An 18,388-nucleotide genomic window follows, 5' to 3' on the forward strand; every position below is an offset into this window, starting at 1 on the left:
CATTATTTTGTTGTGCCCATGAATTTTGATCTCTTTTCTTTTATTTCCTAACCAAATGTTATAAGAAGCACAATGCTTTCTACGCTAAATGCTGTGAGAAGTAAAACGACTTGATATAATTCCACCAAATCTTAACCATAGCCGTTAGCAAATGGCAACGGGAGAGTAATAGGGCAGGGATGCGGGAATTTTTCTCCCTCCGTTTTAAATTCCCCGCTTCAATTTATTAATATAAATAAATGTAATGTATTATATAATCTAATAATAATAAATTTAGAATAGTTGGCAACTAAATATAATCTTTATTCCATTTTTATCCAAATTTCTAATTGATATTTGGCACAAATATGTTATGCGTTCTATGAGTATTTTCAAATGTTATTTATACAATCCAATTAAGTTTTTTTAATTTTTTGGTATTTTATTTCAACACTTTTCTTGTTTTATTTTTCATTTTTTTCATCTTCGTATTTTATTTTATTCTTTGAGTTTAGTTTTGATCTATTGAATAAAAGTTTCTAGAAAAAAAAAATTAAATTATCATTCACGGGAAAAGCGGGACGAGATAGAGGACGGGAGGAGTTTTTTGGCAATAGGGCGGAGGACGGAGGAGGGATCTCCCGCCCCTAACCCGCCCGTTGCTATTTCTAATAGCTGTCCAGCATCCCATTTTAACATAATGGGCCTATATGTATATATATTCTTTGATTAGTGAAAAAATGATGGTTGCTCTTTGAGGATAAACACGGTGTATGACATTGACAAGCTGAACTATTGTGTGTTAATGGAAAGTGGGTAAGAAACTCGACCAATTCCAACTTCTAGATTTAGTGTTCAATGAAGGAGAAGACGTGTACAACTGGCTGAAATGACTTGGTTTCATGAGGTATGGGTTCTTGGTCTTGTGGAAAGTTTTGTACTTTATTTGTGCAAACGTGGAACGTAAAATATGCATAGATGCTTCGCATGAGTTACCAATTACACTACTGACTAACTTGTATTATAATGTAGTAATTAAAAGCAGTGTATTGGCACATTAGAAAAATGATTAACTTCACACTAGTGGTTTTTGGAAAAATTCTCTTATGTTCCTTTAGGAACTATCATAGAATTTCAACTACGATATCCATGATTTTGTTGTGTACATTATCGATTGATATTCAATTCGTGCAGTTTCCAAGATTCAAATACTAAAACTATTTGAAAATCTTGAATAGCCTAAGACAGTCAAGAACTAGCTTATAGCTCCATCCCATTTCTTGAGCCCATGGCCTGTGCATGTAAATTTGTTTTGTATGCGTACACCATTTCTTTTGGTGCTTTATGTTATGTTTGTGTGTGAAATTGGTGGCAGAAATTATTGAAAGGATCATTCATCATGAGAATTGAGAACAAGAAAAAGTTATGTCCCAACTCCCCACTGCCTATGGTGGTGACCTACAATTGAACAAATTGAAACCATTGGCTCTTTTTGGCTTTGCTGCATTACATTGTGTTTATCAATCCACAGCTTTTTTTTCTTCCCCCTTTTGTCTGGGTGGGTGGCATCTCATGCCAGATTCTCTGTGGGACTGCAGCTTGTATGTATAGAATTTCTTTGGGGCTACTACTTGCCAAACACCTTTAGCTGTCTCTTTTTATTGATGTATCATTTTGCCTTGCCTGCCTTGGGACTGATACCTCCTCTCTCCATCCACCACCTGGAGACTAGTCAGCATAACAAACCATCCAAATCAATTTTAAAAAAATATTATTTACACTTTTTTTTTTTTTTTATTAATCACACTTTTACTATCGTTTTAATCATATAGTAATTTTCATTTATTAAACTATAAGATAAAATAAATGTTGAAAGTTAACGTGTTTGGATAGTATATTATTTGAGATAATTTTATTAAAAAAATACTATAGTACTTTTTTGACGTGATATATACGATGAGAATAAGTTTTCGGAAAAAGAATCCCGCCAGCAATATTCTCCCCCAGAGATGTTCCCACTATAGATCTGCATCAAGAATTCAGCACAGTTTTACTAGGTGCCATATTATTATTATTGTTGTTGTTGTTGTTCTCTTATAGAAGGAAGTTGTGGCCATAAAGATTGAAGAAATCAATACTAGAGATAAAATTTACTACTACAATGTACTAAATTTGAGTACAAAATAAGGAAGAATATTGTGAGAGATTTGAAAATGAAAGTCATTTGCAACTTCTTAGTGACTGAGGAGTTGGAAACGGTATAAAGTCTTCCCACTCATAACAAGAATCCGGCTGTCATCAATGACCATAGAAGTTGTTGTATAATGGCAAGTCCCTGTCCCAAAGTCTTCCAATTAAAGTTGTATGCATTTGTTTTTTTTTTTTTTTTTTAAAAGTTGTATGCATTTTCACTCCACAGTTCTGCACTACCTAGAATTAATGGACAATAATTATATAATAATAATAAAGATATCATTAGAGAACCACTAAAAAGTTAACTTACGACAAAAACAAAAAAAAAAAAAAAAAGGAAGCAGCACAGTTTGACAGGGATTAGGCCATTTGTCAAATGGTAAAGTCAATGTTTGATGAGTAAAAACTTCACTTGGAAAGAACAAAATGATGTCAACAAAACAATGTGGAGAGAAATTATACGTAAGTGTGAATCAAACAAATAAAAAACTCGCAATGGATTTTCTCTCCTATCTACTCCCTCTTTATTTTATTCTCTATTTCACTTTTTATTATATTATTATTTTTTTTCATAAATATTATATTTTAATTCCTTTTTATTTTCTTAACATTCAATAACTATTAATTGAGTAATACACAAGATTTCACAAATTCAAAAAATAAAAATACACAGAAAAAAGAGATTTTTCATGAATTCTCTGCTGCATTTTGTATTGTATTATATATATTATATTTTTTAGACAGTTGTATTTATTTTTTACTGTGTTAGTAGTTATTTGATGGTTAGAAAATAAAAAAAAATTAAAATATGATATTTATAAAATAAAATAATAATATAATAAAAAGTGGAACAACGAGTGTAACAAAAAAGTGGGACAAAAGATTCGCCGTGACAAAGACCTCTATTTGTCTTGAAAACAGCTTATTGATTTATTTAGCATTATCAAAACATTAAGCCCTTCAGCCCTCCTAAAGAAAAATGAGAAAAAAAATTTTGAAATAGAACCAATTAAGTGTCAAATCAATTTTAGAATATGGTGAAGTGGTTGTGTACCTACAAATGATTAGCTAAAAGTTGTCCAAAAGATCAGGAGTGAAGCTTTAGACAAACACTGCCCTTTTACTTTGCTATCTTTATACACATATTCTTTAAAATAACTATATTCACTTCCGCTATTTTTTTGATTTGAATAATTAATAATATTTTTGGACGAATTGTTCATGCATCTAATTATATGCCTCAATAGCTAGCATTTTATTATGATTCATATGGAATTTTTACATATTAGTTACATCAGAATTAACACAATGTTATATTGCTCCTACATTTTAAAATTTGACTTTATTGGCAAATTTGGGACAGTTCCAGCCCCTAACCCTAACCAAACTAGAAGAAAAAAAGATTGTATCATCAAGTTTCTGATTTGAATTGTAAAGCATTAAACATAAGTTAATTATTCTATACTGTCAGCATAATTTCTTATTAACTCCACAATCAAAATTCACATAGTATAAGAGTTTCATGGATTGCAGGGAACAGGTGTAAAAATAAAATAAAATAAAAACAAAATATCCAATTCCTGAGCCCAGCTGCTTAGATCCACCCTACATGACAACATCCTTGTAAAATTCTGTTCTACTCCAACTTCAACTTCCGCTTGCAGCCTTCTCCGGTTCCCTTCCACGTGTCAGATGCCTATTGGTCAAAGGGGCATTCAAATTCAAGAAACTCTGCGTTGCATCTAATACATCAGCTTACCAATCCCCCCCAGAAGACTTCCAATTTGATTAATTGGATAAAGATTTATCCAATTGGTTGTCTAATTCATTGTTCAACCCAAATATGGAAAAATCCAAAACATCTAGTGAGAATAGTATTAGTAGTACTAGTACATGTCAGAATTCAAGAGTTTCTGTTGATCAAGAAACCAGAATCACAATAAGGGAAGATGAAAGTTCTGAAAGTGGAGGGGAAAAAAGTGGAGATTGTGGTGAAAAGTCAGAAGGGTTGACTGTAAATAAGGGGTTGAATAATGATTTGGGATTGGAAGAGGATAAATATTCATGTGGGATTGAGGTCAAGCGTGGGAATATCGATGGGGAAAATCAGAGATTATGCAGAATATGCCATTTGAGTAAACCAGAAGATGAGAAGAATTCGATGGATTTGATTGAACTTGGCTGTGGATGCAGAGGTGAACTTGGTTTTGCTCATTCACACTGTGCTGAAGCATGGTTTAAGCTCAGAGGAAATAGGTAGTTATCTTTTTTTTCAAAAATCCAATCTTGGTTGTTTTGTCATCTTTGTGAGTGATGAATTCATATTTTTGGGCATAAGAGTTATGCCGGAATTTTGATTTTAATGCATTATTTGTTTGATTCAGTTATGTCAAAGGAATTTCCTTTGTTATATTCATGCATTAAGTTGTTTGACTTATGAACTTTTATGACTTTCTCATCAGTTACGTTAAGCTTGCTTTTCACGTCTAGATTATGATTAGAGAAGTATATTTACTTGATCCAATTCCTAAAAATGGTAGGAGAATACTGACTTGAATGCTATATTCTCTGACAAAAACTATGACCTATGCCTTGGATCACATTATAGTTGTGTAAAGCTCATTAAGGAAGGAATCTTTAGAAGAAGTGTTGAACTTCTTTTATGAGACAATTAATAGGCTGAACTTTTTCCCCTTTGCATTGTAGTCTTCTATTGTTGAACTTCATCCTTTATATATGCATTTTAAATCACATATTGTTTACCAATATCTCATATTTCCTATATCATCTGCGGTAATTTCTCTAGATTTAATCTGTCTATTGTGTTTCTCTTTTCATTTGCAGTTATTGCTTGTTCTGTGAAGTGCTCATATTGGTTAAGTTGTTGTGTTTCATATCTGGTTTTATGGATCAAAACTGGATAAATGAACAGATACCGGGGTCAAATACCTCAGCTCCATGCAAACACATGGAAACCTCTGATAGATACCCAACAAGCCAAGAGTTGACTATTTTTCCTAACAAGTTTTAAGATGTAAAATGAACTTTCAAGCACTTAGGTTCTTTGTATTGCTAGCACTTGTAAATCGCTTACCTATTTTTGAATTCATGGAGATGACAACTGGAACTCTGTCCCAAGAATGTTTTATACAGTCCAGTTGAAAAAATGTCATGCTTTTACCTGAGGTTATCTTAGTTCTTATAGTTGATGAGCATGAGACAATTGTCCTATGTTCTTCTTTTATAGAGCTTGTGGCATGTCATGATTCATTCCAGGGATTCCCATCTGTTATTTCTTCATCAGATTTCTTAAAACTTTCCCTGCTGCATTGGTGATTTATAGCCTAAAGCCATCTTTGTTCCCACTTTTACTGTTAATATGACAATATTTTTTGTTTTGGGTTTGGTATAATAATATTCAGATTAATCAACAATAACTCCTAATTCTTTCTAGTAACTGTGACATGAAATTCAGTAACTTTGACTCCATTCAGTGTTTCAAGGCAGGTCTGCTTGCAACTCGCTTTAAAACCATGCAATATGTTTCCAGTGTTCATATCTGAATCTTGCAGTGTATGTATGTCTTGACTATCATTTTCCCAAAAAAAAAAAAGCCCAAATAGAAAAAAATAAAAGAAATCTTGCTATTTGTTGTGCAAAATAGCTCATGCAACTGCTGGTTTGCTGTCTTCATGAAAGTCACAATTTTCAATTGAATTACTATATGCCTTTTATCATGAAGATTGACTGTGAACCTTAGCAAGTTGATGAGATGATACAATCCTTTTCTTTCCACCAATTTGCTTGTATGTCTTTTTCTTCAAGGATGATAGTGATAATTCATATTCTCTTTCTTACTGCTAGTTTTGATAGAAAACTGTCTGGACTGACTTTTTCATGCTTGAATTGTAGTCCATGTAAGAGATCACCTTTCATGTAAACAATATTGATCCTGGAGGCACTGTGTTTCTTGAAAAATTACTACATGGATATTTTGAAGTACTTAGTTTCTTTTCTTTTCTTTTTTTCTCCTTCTTGTCTTACGATGAAGAATGCAGTTTTAGTATTCACTCTTTTGTACGCGAAGTAGTGTAGTAACATTTTGGACAGCAGAACTGTTTGCAATTACTTTGAGATTCTGTGAATTATCTGCAATTTGCGGTTAAGCTGTTCTATTGTTCATCCATGCAGATTATGTGAAATTTGTGGCGAGACTGCCAAAAATGTTACAGGTGTCAGTGATAATAGATTCCTGGAAGAGTGGAATGAACAGGGAATAACTAATGGTGCTGCTTTCTCATCCGGAAGAAGAAGAGGATGTTTGCATAGCCAACCATTGTGTAACTTCTTGATGGCATGCTTAGTAATAGCATTTGTGCTCCCATGGTTTTTCCGTGTAAATATGTTTTGATGAGTAAATATAACATACATATTCTTTCCTGTGCGTGAAAAATCATTTCTTCTGCCTCTTGAGTCCTGACAGTGCAAGTCATTCGAAAGATTGCAATTGTTTTGTATTGGCTACGTACATTTGCCAAGCACTTAGGCCCCACAGATATTCAAGTTTTGAAGTCTTGTTATACATCTTCCGGGATTTTGGCAGCCATGAGGCTAGACTTATTTGTGCCCACTATTTGGCATCAGCAGAGATTTCTGTAAACAGGAACACATAGTCCTTGTGATTTAATTGGAGCAATGAGGCCCTTTGTCATTAGGAATGTGCTGTTTTTGGTATTCATCCTGCTTTGTGCTTTGTTTTCTTAAGAAAATCCCAGAGCTTGTTACATACTCCTTATGCTTCTTCTTGTCCTTGTGAACATATTTGTACACTTGAAAGATGCTTAGATGTGGGTTGCGTGTCTGCTCCTTAATCTTCTGTATGCAACCTGTTCAGCTCTGCTCTGTCCAACTTAATTCATCTCTTTTGAACCAAACCAAGACTCGACAATAATTTTGTCTTCAAGCTGATACCATTATGTAAAAGAAAAATTTCATGTTGCGTTGATTTCAACTGGAAAATTTGATAATGGACGTATACCTGTTGTTATGATCAGAAAAAAAACAGCTGAAGGTGCAATTTGCTTCAGTTTACATGGTGGTTCAACAGCATTTGCCGTCTCCAAATGCTTGAGCAGTTTCCTGGCATTTGCTGCTTCTATCTTGCCTCAACTTCCTCATACTCTGGACAAGAATTCTGGTAAGGTAACCAGTGGTAAACTGGAGCAGCAAAGGGGGATATGCATCTACTGCGTTCTGTTACTGCCTCTATATGTTGCAACTCTCCACATTAGCCTCTTGAATGATAGCAGCTTTGTGAAAATTAAACATTGGCAAGAAAAAAGAAAAAGAAAAAGGAATTTCAAGAGCTCATTTTCTTTTAAGAACATGAAATCATTATTGTTATCATTTTGCTTTCTCTTTTTCCTTCTAAAGGAGAGATGAAGGTTGGGTTACAAATAGAGCCTCAAGAGTTGAATGCTATCAGGAATTAAATGACCATTTTTTGGGGAGAGTGAAAATGGATGACTTCACCACAATATCTACATTTGAAGTTGAAAAAATTGTAAACCAAGCTGCAGAAAAAAGAAGAAAACTTTGATATATGCAAAAGAAGGTAACAAGAGAAATCCGTACTGCGACTTAGGTGTGGTTAAGTGTATGGCATGAAGATAAATTTAGGTAGAGCTTCACCATCAAATCCGTTGTAGTCTAGGTGGTTAGGATACTCGGCTCTCACCCGAGAGACCCGGGTTCAAGTCCCGGCAACGGAAACTTTTGGTTGGTTTTCAACATTTTTCACTATTCAGTCCTTACTGCTCTTTTTCTTTTTCTTTTTCTTTTTTATTAAACATTCATTTGTAGGAAAGGACTAGAGGGTCTCTGCATTGGGTTTCTAATTTGTTTGAAATTGGCCCATATACTCAAATTGATTTGGATGAAATATTTTTCTTTACGCAACTTCATCCCTATTTTTCTTTTAATCTATTCTTAGACTGTATCAATCAAATTATTTTTAAATTAAATCTAATTTCGTACCCACAAAAAAAAGAGTTAAATTTAGTTTGTACTCAGTAGTAACATGTTTGAAAATGGTATTTCAAACTGATAAAGCCATATCGAAACTACATTTTTTTTTTGTTTCTTGATACTTGACTGAACAAGTATACAACCTAAATTGCACATACAAATGACTTGAATTATTTGAGGTAATGCCTCATTTAACTTTAATCAGTTATAATTAAATTGCACGTAAATATGTCATTTACCTTTAATCTAGTCACTCAATCATTGGCAAGGAACTAATGCATTACTAAAACATTCATCAGGCCGTAATACATTCACTGACACAATCTACTCTGCCACACAAAAGAATTAAAGAGAAACAGGGAAATTGAAAGGTCCTAGATGGAGGATAAAAAGCTAATGGCAGCAGGATCGGATCTGTAAAAACAAAAATTTCGTTTCCCATACACGACAAATTTATGATGTGATAAGCAACTTCACCAGTTCGGCCTTTCTAAGTTTTGAGTAGCCTTTGATTCCTTTAGATTTTGCAAGTTCTTTAAGCTCAGGAAGTTTCATGTCCTCAACTTTCTGCAGAGCTAATACTTTCAATTCTGGAATTTCCGTTTCCTTCTTATAATCTGCAGCAGGCACCTGATCACTTCTAAGGTCAGCTGGTACTCCTCTGTTTGACAGAGGAATTGGGGACCTCCTCACAAAAGTAGATGGTGGACGAGTTAACTTTGAGTCCACCACTGATGAGTAATTGGCTTTCTGTTCCTTCCCTAGAGAACCCCGTTGCCGAGCCAAAATCTTGTCCCCATCTTTCCTAGCAGTTTTCCCTAACAAATGCATATAAGTTTTAGCAAAAAGGTGAAGCAGTAAACCGTGAAATCTTGATTGTGACGTAAAGATCAGAGCGCCTCTGTTAATTTATAACAGGTTTAAATAATGTCTGCTTTTTTAGGCATGGTGATATGATGTGTATTTGGAAAACTGAATTTAGATTGGAGCTACCTAAACATTTACTGCAAATAGTTCTTCAAATTTTGCATGGTTGGGGCAGTTGACGCCCATAGTAGCTTTCTGATCAATAAAGAATTGGCATGTTTGTACCTCCCTCTGAAGAAGAATAAGGAATTAAGGCTATGTTTTCACTCTTTCTTTTGCTGGTATACAGGAGGACATTTCTAACCTATGACCTCATTCTTTAAAGACGTATTTCTCTAACATATCCACAGCAAAAATTTTACCTTAACCACCTGAGCATCTATGATATTCTCTCTCTCTCTCTCTCTCTCTCTCTCTCTCTCTCTCTCTCTCTACCAAAAGAACAAACCAAATAAATGAAAAAAAAAAGGAGGAAGGATGAATCTAATGCAGCTAAACTTATGTATGTCTATCAGTTCTATCAGTTGCAAGATTAATATGTCAAGAAACTGCTATAGGTTTCTTTTGCATGCTTAGCACTACACAGATTGGCTATGTTATCTCTAGAAAATCAAGAACTATCTTTACTGTTCTGCCCCAAATTAGTGAAAGGCAACCATTGTCATACCCTTTGTTCTTGACTGACGAAGAACTTCCAAAACTGAATCCGCAGAGGACCCATCTTCAGATGGTTGGGAACTTCTCTTTTTCGAATTTGCAGACCTTTCTGAGATAGAGGATTGAATTCGTCTAAAAAGAGAAATGATCTCTTCCCGATTTCTGGAGGATTGATTTTCCTTATTCTCATTCCCTTTTGGTATTCTTCCCAGGCCAGGACTTTGAGGAGATACACCTTTCCTATCACCATCAGCTTGTTTGCTGGAAACGACTGGATAATAATAAATATCCCTATTAGAGGCAAACAGTAGAGGTCCATCTGTAAACTCTGCCAAATTCAACAAGCTGCATCAAGAGATGATACCTCAGTTTCAATATCCAAAAGTTCACTTTTGTACAGATGCTTGCTAGTGAGACATCACAACTGTATGATCATTACGCTTCTACCGGATTATTCTATTCCACCTCTTAAAAAAGAAAAGAGACTTGACAGCTAATGACAGCTCAACCAATCAAGACGTAAATGAGATTAGCCAACAAGGTTTAGATTATATTGCAGCAGCATCATGCCAAAGCGCATAGAAAGATGACTAAGTGCTCATTCACATTGTTATGGAGGTATTGACACAAGCAGAAAAACATGTTAGTAATAGGAAATAGCTCATTGAAAGTAATCTCATATAATAGGATATACTGATTCCAAGTCATTCATCTTTGGTGATAAATGGATAGCATACCAACATTACACACGAGTATAGTGTCTCTCTCTGATATGAACAAAAATTTAGCGCTAGCCAGATTGATCTTTAACTCAAACTCCAGATTTCTTGCCCTCAAATTCAAGGACAGCAATAACACCAAATTTTCAAATTTTCCATCTTTTGATCCAAACAAGCAACAAGAAATTACGAAATATAAATTCTACTAGCAGAGGTCAGGTAAAGAAACTTGTCATTTCAAAACATATTGCAGTAACAAGGCAACTAAGTCTTCCCAGCCACATCACGCAAGGAGCTGGGCTTGGACTAATTTGGGTCTGTGACCACGCTGTCTCTATAATCATCAACTTAGGACTAGGATTTAACGGGTGAGCTGACATAATTATTGCCAAAATTTAGAATCAAGCACCAAAGTTCAGCTGGTTGTACATTTAAATATTGTTAGGGAATAGTGTACAAGAGCAGCAAGTGGATGAAAAATAGCATCTCGCTAAGTTCCATTATGGAACTTCCATAGCTGCCAGAACAGCCTACAGCTTAGAGAAATTTGTGGTCTATAGTCCGAAGACATGTAGCAAAATTATTAGAAGCAGCCTTCAGCCACTAGCTAGAATATCTGAGCATGGAATTTTGTTTGTAGTCGATATAGTTAGATCCAAATCTGTCCACTGATGAAAACTACCTATTGGTAGTATGATCAAAACCAAATGGACTGGCATGCCAGTTCCAAATGGAATCGCATAGCAGCAAAATCTCACAAGACAAACCTTGAAGATGATCTGTATAGATAGGAGGTGCTGTCAACAAAACATCTAACACAGAGGACGATGAAAATCTTGTATTGATAGCAATGAGAGAAGCGTGCACTCGAAAGGACTGAAGCTTTGACTGTAGGTGAGAATAGGTGATTTCAGGAATGCTGAACATTTTTTATTGATTCGCATGAAGAGAAATTCAGAAGATCGATTAGGTGCAAATACTGACAGACCGAAAATCAAGCCACAGATTAATCCAAGTGGGATAGCGAATCACATAATTCCAGAAGTTCCAAAAGCTTAACCACTTAATAATGGTTGGAATAAGGTGGAAGAGGAAGCAGATTTAAATGTGTTTATATATTGCTTAAGTGGATTATTTAGGAGAATGTCCTGCTTAATCAATCTTCAGCATTCTTCATCAGAAGAAGCTTCCACTAGCATAGACTATCCAATCCACTATGTAATTCCATTGCATTCTGCATTATCAATTGAATAAAAGTTTCACCATCTATACAACCTTTTACAAATTCTTAACCATGGCAGTCGGATCATAACCTTTTTGATCAAGCATACCAGCAATCACAAAAATTTCAGGAGGCAGAATATTGATCCCCAGAATGAACTATCCACCAACAATGCAATCATACTCCTAAATGCATATATCATTTTCACAGCAAAATCCCAATAGCATAATCAGCTGAATATGAACATTACACGTGCTTGGGGGAAAACACAAAAGATATTCAAAAAGATGACAACAGTAATCATAAAATTCAAAATATATTCACAAACATGCCATAGAAATCATTGAAATTAATTAATGAGGAAGATTTAAAATTGTACCTTTTACTTTGAGAGGAAAAAACTCGCTTTTGCTCGAGGCAGAAAAAGATGGCAAGTGAAATATAGAAGACTGAAAACAAAAAGCAACTACACCCATAATTCTTTGTTTCTTCAAACCTCAGCAGATGCTCTATGGAATCCTATTCTTAGATCTTTAAGGATTAGATTGACTCCAAAAATTGGTTCTTGTAACACCACAGCATTGTACTAGTCATTCGTGTATATTTGACGTCCACTATCCCTCTTTGGCACACACCACTTCTAGGCGCGTAATTTCACGCGCCCTCTTTGGAGTGCTCCTGCAGTTCTATAGTGGCCTATTTGGTGGTTTATTTACCGGGCTCTGCATTTTGCCGCCAATTTTTCTCATTTTGAGGAGACTTGAAGAGCAAAATCCATGTTGTTAACGACCAAAACATCCTCAACGGGCTTCTGGGTTTGTCCTTTTGCAAATAATTCTAGAGAAAAACCACTGAAAAATGGCACTTCTCAGGCTTTGCCAGGGAACCCATATTCAAGAACCTCTCTTTTTCCCTCAAGCGTTAGTCATATTTCTATTGGTCTTCCACCTAAAGCTAGCGTTTTGTCTGCTAACAGAACAAGAAATATTCGTAGTATTGATAACAATACTGAAATTATCAAATTTTGTGAATTGGGTAATCTTGATAAGGCCATGGAATTGTTGTTTAAGTATGAAAAATTGAAACTTGATGCAAGAACTTATTGTTCATTATTGCAACTGTGTGCTGAATATAAGTCAATTGATAATGGTAGGGAAGTTCATTCAATTATTGAGAGAAATGGTATTGAAACTGGTGGTGTTTTGGAGTCTAAACTTGTGTTTATGTATGTGAGTTGTGGGCATTTGATTGAAGGGAGAAGGATTTTTGATAGAAGTGAAAGCAAGAACGTTTTCCTTTGGAATTTATTGATGAATGGGTATGCAAAGATCGGCAATTTTAAGGAAAGTGTAAATATGTATTATAGGATGCTGGAGTTGGGAATTGAGATGAATTCTTATACATTTTCTTGCATTTTGAAATGTTTTGCTGCTTTAGAAAATGTAGTTGAGGGGGAAAAGGTCCACGAGAAAATTTTGAAATTGGGATTTGGTTCTTATAGTGCTGTTGTGAACTCGTTGATTAGTTTTTACTTCAAGTGTGGAAGGAGTGGAAGTGGGCAGAAGTTGTTTGATGAAATGCGTGAAAGAGATGTTGTATCTTGGAATTCTATGATAAGTGGTTATGTGGCAAATGGACTTGCCGTTAAGGGGATAAAGTTTTTCATGGAAATGCTACGTTTGGGAGTTGATGTTGATTTGGCTTCTATGGTCAGTGCCCTTGCAGCCTGTGCAAGCATCAAGGACATGTTGCTGAGTAGAGCCATTCATGCTTACGCTGTAAAAGCAGGTTTTGATCTAAAAATGCCATTTACGAATACATTGCTGGATGTGTACGCTAAATGTGGTGATATGGATGGGGCAGTTTGTGTTTTTGAAAACATGGGTGAACAAAATATTGTATCATGGACCTCCATGATTGCAGGGTATGCTAGAGAAGGATTATCTTATGAAGCTATTGAATTGTTTCATGAAATGAGAAAGAAAGGCATAGATCCTGATGTTTTTACTGTAACAAGTACCCTTCATGCTTGTGCCTGTAGTGGTTCATTGGAAAGTGGAATGAAAGTGCATGCCTATATCAAAGAAAAGAACATGGAAACAAATTTAGTGGTGTCTAACGCTCTCATGGACATGTTTGCAAAATGTGGAAGTATGGAAAATGCTGAAGCTGTTTTCTCTCAGATGCCTGCAAAGGATATTGTATCATGGAATACAATGATAGGAGGCTATTCAAAGAACTCTCTTGCTAATGAAGCACTCAGTTTGTTTGCTAAAATGCAACCTCACAAAAGGCCAGATGATGTAACAGTAACATGCATCCTTCCTGCTTGTGCCAGCCTAGCAGCTTTGGATAGAGGCCAGGAAATCCATGGCTACATCCTGAGAAATGGGTTGTCTTCTGACCATTTTGTTGTTAACGCACTCATTGACATGTATGTAAAGTGTGGTGCATTAGTCATGGCCAAATTACTATTCCGTAAGATTTTATCAAAGGATCTGGTTTCTTGGACGATAATGATAGCAGGTTATGCCATGCATGGGTTTGGGACTGAAGCTGTTGCAACCTTTCGGAAAATGAGGCAAGCTGGTATTGAACCTGATGAAGTTTCTTTTATTTCCATTCTCTATGCTTGTAGTCATTCAGGATTACTGGATGCAGGTTGGAGATTCTTTAATATAATGAGAAATGAGTTTTACATCGAACCCAACCTGGAGCACTATACTTGTATGGTAGATCTTCTAGCCCGTGCTGGGAAACTATCTAAGGCATACAAGTTCATCAAGGGCATGCCAATTGAACCTGATGCAACAGTATGGGGAGCTCTGCTTTGTGGGTGTAGAATTTATCATGATGTAGATATGGCTGAGAAAGTTGCAGAACATGTATTTGAGCTAGAGCCGGAAAACACAGGACATTATGTACTTCTAGCAAATATTTATGCAGAGGCAGAAAAATGGGAAGAAGTAAAAAGGTTGCAGGAAAAGATAGGCAAACGTGCCTTGAAAAAGAACTCAGGTTGTAGTTGGATTGAGATCAGGGGCAAAGCTTATATCTTTGTTTCTGGTGATAGTGCATTCCCGCAGGCCAAAAGCATTAAATTCTTGTTACGAGATCTGAGAAGGAAAATGAATGAACAAGGCCACTCTTCCAAACAGAAGTATGCACTAATCAATGAAGATGAGATAGAGAAGGAGGTAGCTCTCTGTGGTCACAGTGAGAAATTGGCTATGGCCTTTGGAGTATTAAGTTTGCCACCTAGCAAAACCATACGAGTCACTAAGAATCTCCGAATATGTGGTGACTGCCACGAGATGGCTAAATTCATTTCCAAGATGCTTGGAAGGGAGATTCTCTTGAGAGATTCTAGTCGATTCCACCATTTCAAGGATGGGTCTTGCTCTTGCAGAGGTTAGTCTTGAACTGCTAGCAGGCTGAGGAACGAGTAAAAGGTGGACTCATGGATGTAATTACCTATATCATGGTTATGACATTGAGGAGATGATTGCTACAATCAATCTCAAAATTGCAGCAAGTTACGTCTGTTACTTCTTTGCTGCTTCATATTTCTGAAAGCGTTCAAAGACTATAGTATTGCCAGTTGAGCATTCAGATTTCTGATCAACATTCTGACGACCTTCCTCTTGCTAATGCAATGCCTCATCCATGGTGCTTTAGACTGGTGCCGTAAAGAGATCAATCACTACACCGGGAAAAAGAAAAGATGGTAAATCTGATCCAGAAAGATGGCATCGGCCTGGAAGTAACAGTTGTACTCAGACTTGTACAAATGATGAGCTAAGTTGAATTGGCAGTGTTGCTGAATAAAGCTGGTGAAAGGTTAAGGATCATCTGCCTCAAAGTAGGTATATTGCTTCCAACTGTGTTCCTACATTCTAAGGGTACTTATGATCCTAGAATGATCACTGGAAATTTGTATTCATAAATTGAACGAGTCATTGTATTCCTAGGGAATAAATACCAATCTAGATAATAGGCCTCATATGTTCAGAAATGAAAAATTGGCAGACTATATTTGCAACTAAGTAGATCCTTTACATTTCCTTCATGGAGCAGCTCTCAGAATCCTTTCTTTCTTCCATGAAAAGATTCCGAGTCTTTATCCAGAATGAGTATTGGTTGATTAGTTAATCTCCAAAGCTCTTCAAAGTGCATGCATCCTGAAAATTATCCTTTTCATATCTGTTTATAACACTTGAAAATATACAGTCTAAAACAAATGCTGGAAATTTGGATTTCTGCTAGGCACAGAAAACTATATTGCATATTTCTATATCCAAATTCCTCACCAATCTTTTTTTTTTTTTTTCAATGAATAACTGATGTTACTAATAATCATTAACAATTCTTCTCTCGTAGAGGAAATTGTGATTGAGCAGCACATGATATCTTTTTTAGACATGAGAAAGTGTTTCACTGACTATTAGGACTGGTTGGGATCGCCTTTTCCTCTGTAAAAAACCAAATCTTAAGTATGTTAACAGTTAATTACTCTTCTGGCATGAGAACATTCCTGTTCCTGATCCCACCCACCCAACAATTAACATGGGATTGGCACAGATTAATTACAATATTTTGGATTTGGAATTCTTGACTAGATAGCCATGAATCTCATGACATTATTTTATTCTAGATAAGAAAAAAAAGGAATTGATGTTGACACTTCAATTTTTGTTTATGACACTTCCTTTGAATTTTTTTAATAATGTGAAAGGACAAAACTACACTTATCTTTTGTTCAAGTTTCAACTTAAGAAAATGGAGCTGTTGTGACTGCAAAGAGTAATAGGGATGTCTTGTTTCGTCCTTCTACATGATTCAAAAGGTCAAGGAGAGTGGCAAGTGTCCAAATTAAGACAAATGTGAACAATTGACGAGAGCAAAGGGGTCTATTTTGCTGTTTTTCCCTATCATATCCTCTCATGCAAAAGAAAATCATTCCAACTATCATTGTCATACATTTTCATTGTGTTTAGAATGCAATTACTTTCAGGCCACGTACATGATTCCATCTTGCCAATGAAGGTTTAGACTACTGGGACCTTGTGAGCAATAGATTTTGGCATCAAATTTGACTATTAGTTTTATATTCACAACATAGTAGTAGAATTAGTTTTAGGGTGTTTAATAATCCAATTCAATACTTAAATTTAATAGATTTAAATTTTAATATGTTCATGCGTGTTTAATAATAAAAAATTGAACATCTAAATCAATTAAGTAACATTGAATTTTCTAAGTGATAAGTGACTTATCATTTAATGTGATATACACTTAAATGTATCAAATTTAGTACTTAACAATTAAATAACTTAATGGATTCAAATTTTATTTTATCAAATGTACCTTTAGTCTCTGTGTTTTTTTTTTTTTAAAGAGGATTAATAGTAATTTTCCACTTACCCATCTTGATAACTTGAAGCCATGTCCTGTCAATTACAGTTGAAGCGTTTTATCAATTAGGCTGAGCTTCGTTGTCATTCTTTGTGTTGTTGAACAAGAAAAGGAGCAATGTTCTTATTCTGACTAACCAAAGAGAAAAGGGGAAAAAAAAGCACATAAAGAAAATCCCACCCTTATCCTGGACCACGTTCCTAGAAACGCAAACGTAGTAATCTGTTGCCAAGAAAAGTATGGGAAATTAAGTGAGGAAACTTGTTTACTTTCTCTTGCTTCTGTGTTTAATTCGTCCACATAATTGTAACATTTTCCAATCCTTTTTAAGTCCTGCAAATTTTGCAAGAATTTGTAGGAAAAAGCTAGTTACTCAAGCAATTATGATACTATTAATGACTAACTTTCTAGTCAAGTAAACATTTAAAGAAAATTCAAAAATTTCCCCTTTGTCTCTATTTCCTGTATTTTGCAATACCACAACCTGTTCAATTGAGAGATTGTTGAATTGGTAGGGCACATGATGTGACGGATCGCTATCACTTGAACAAAACCTTTTAGCCCTATTCAAAGAATTCTTGAATTGACAGGGCACCAGAATCCTTGAATTTATTAAGTTATTTAATTACTAAGTATTAAATCTAATATATTTGAGTATATATCATATAAGTGATAAGTGAATAACTTATCACTTAATTTTGAAAGCAAGTTTTGTCATAGAAAATTCAGTGTCACTTATTTAATTCAGATGTTCAATTTTTTATTATTAAACGCATCTAAATGTATTAAAATCTGAATCCATTAAATTTAAATGTTGAATTAGATTATCAAACAAAGCCTTATTTTGCTATAAGAAGCTCTCAACTGATAAAAGTCTTGCAACTCAATTTATTAGTCAGTTTTGAAATCTTGTAAGTTAGAACTAAGGGCTGACTGACTGTAGAAACAAGGAAGGATAAATATATAGCTACTGAACTGATGCAAAAATTTTGATCTTTGGAATCAAATTCCAACCACAAGAATATAACATAGGGTGAAATTTTATGCTCCTAACAATTTTCATCCCCTACCTAGTTAAGTTAATCAAATCTGAGTTTAATGTACTAGAATTCGATCCTAGTGCCACCAACCCTCTTTATTTACTAGCCTAGTTCCAGCTTTATTGAGGTTAGGTGAGTTCGTCATTTACATGTTCTTTTTTTTTTTTCCCAAAAAAATGGATCTGATCCCACTTCAGGCCCAACTCTTATTTGAGTTGTTGGATTATTTCTCATTTTTTTGTTACAAGGGTCATTTACATGTTCTTGAC

The 18,388-nt window shown here is 35.0% G+C and overlaps 3 protein-coding genes and 1 non-coding gene across 5 annotated transcripts; 3 read left to right on the plus strand and 1 right to left on the minus strand.

The window, feature by feature from the left end:
- Positions 1-3,871: 3,871 nt before the first annotated feature.
- Positions 3,872-6,886, plus strand: LOC140036682 (uncharacterized). The gene is made up of 2 exons (XM_072079099.1): positions 3,872-4,428; positions 6,364-6,886. The coding sequence occupies exons 1-2, from the start codon at positions 4,016-4,018 to the stop codon at positions 6,581-6,583; spliced, it is 633 nt and encodes a 210-aa protein (XP_071935200.1). The 5' UTR covers positions 3,872-4,015; the 3' UTR covers positions 6,584-6,886.
- A 984-nt stretch (positions 6,887-7,870) lies between these two features.
- Positions 7,871-7,943, plus strand: TRNAE-CUC (transfer RNA glutamic acid (anticodon CUC)). Its single transcript has one exon. It is a non-coding gene; the product is annotated as a tRNA-Glu (tRNA).
- A 517-nt stretch (positions 7,944-8,460) lies between these two features.
- Positions 8,461-12,250, minus strand: LOC140036683 (uncharacterized). Of its 2 annotated transcripts, none has more exons than XM_072079103.1 (3): positions 12,044-12,250; positions 9,734-9,994; positions 8,461-9,017 (listed from the first exon to the last, which is right to left on the minus strand). In XM_072079103.1, exons 1-3 carry the CDS (start codon positions 12,138-12,140, stop codon positions 8,653-8,655), a joined length of 723 nt encoding a protein of 240 aa, XP_071935204.1. In that variant the 5' UTR covers positions 12,141-12,250; the 3' UTR covers positions 8,461-8,652. The 2 variants fall into 2 exon arrangements, with proteins under 2 accessions (XP_071935204.1, XP_071935203.1); XM_072079102.1 differs by having other exon boundaries at positions 9,734-10,051.
- A 28-nt stretch (positions 12,251-12,278) lies between these two features.
- On the plus strand, positions 12,279-15,733 carry LOC113726190 (pentatricopeptide repeat-containing protein DOT4, chloroplastic). The gene has a single exon (XM_027249769.2). The coding sequence runs from the start codon at positions 12,441-12,443 to the stop codon at positions 15,078-15,080; it is 2,640 nt and encodes an 879-aa protein (XP_027105570.1). The 5' UTR covers positions 12,279-12,440; the 3' UTR covers positions 15,081-15,733.
- Positions 15,734-18,388: the final 2,655 nt, after the last annotated feature.

This window comes from Coffea arabica, chromosome 2e (assembly GCF_036785885.1).
Source record: "Coffea arabica cultivar ET-39 chromosome 2e, Coffea Arabica ET-39 HiFi, whole genome shotgun sequence".
In the NCBI taxonomy this organism is placed as follows: domain Eukaryota; kingdom Viridiplantae; phylum Streptophyta; class Magnoliopsida; order Gentianales; family Rubiaceae; genus Coffea; species Coffea arabica.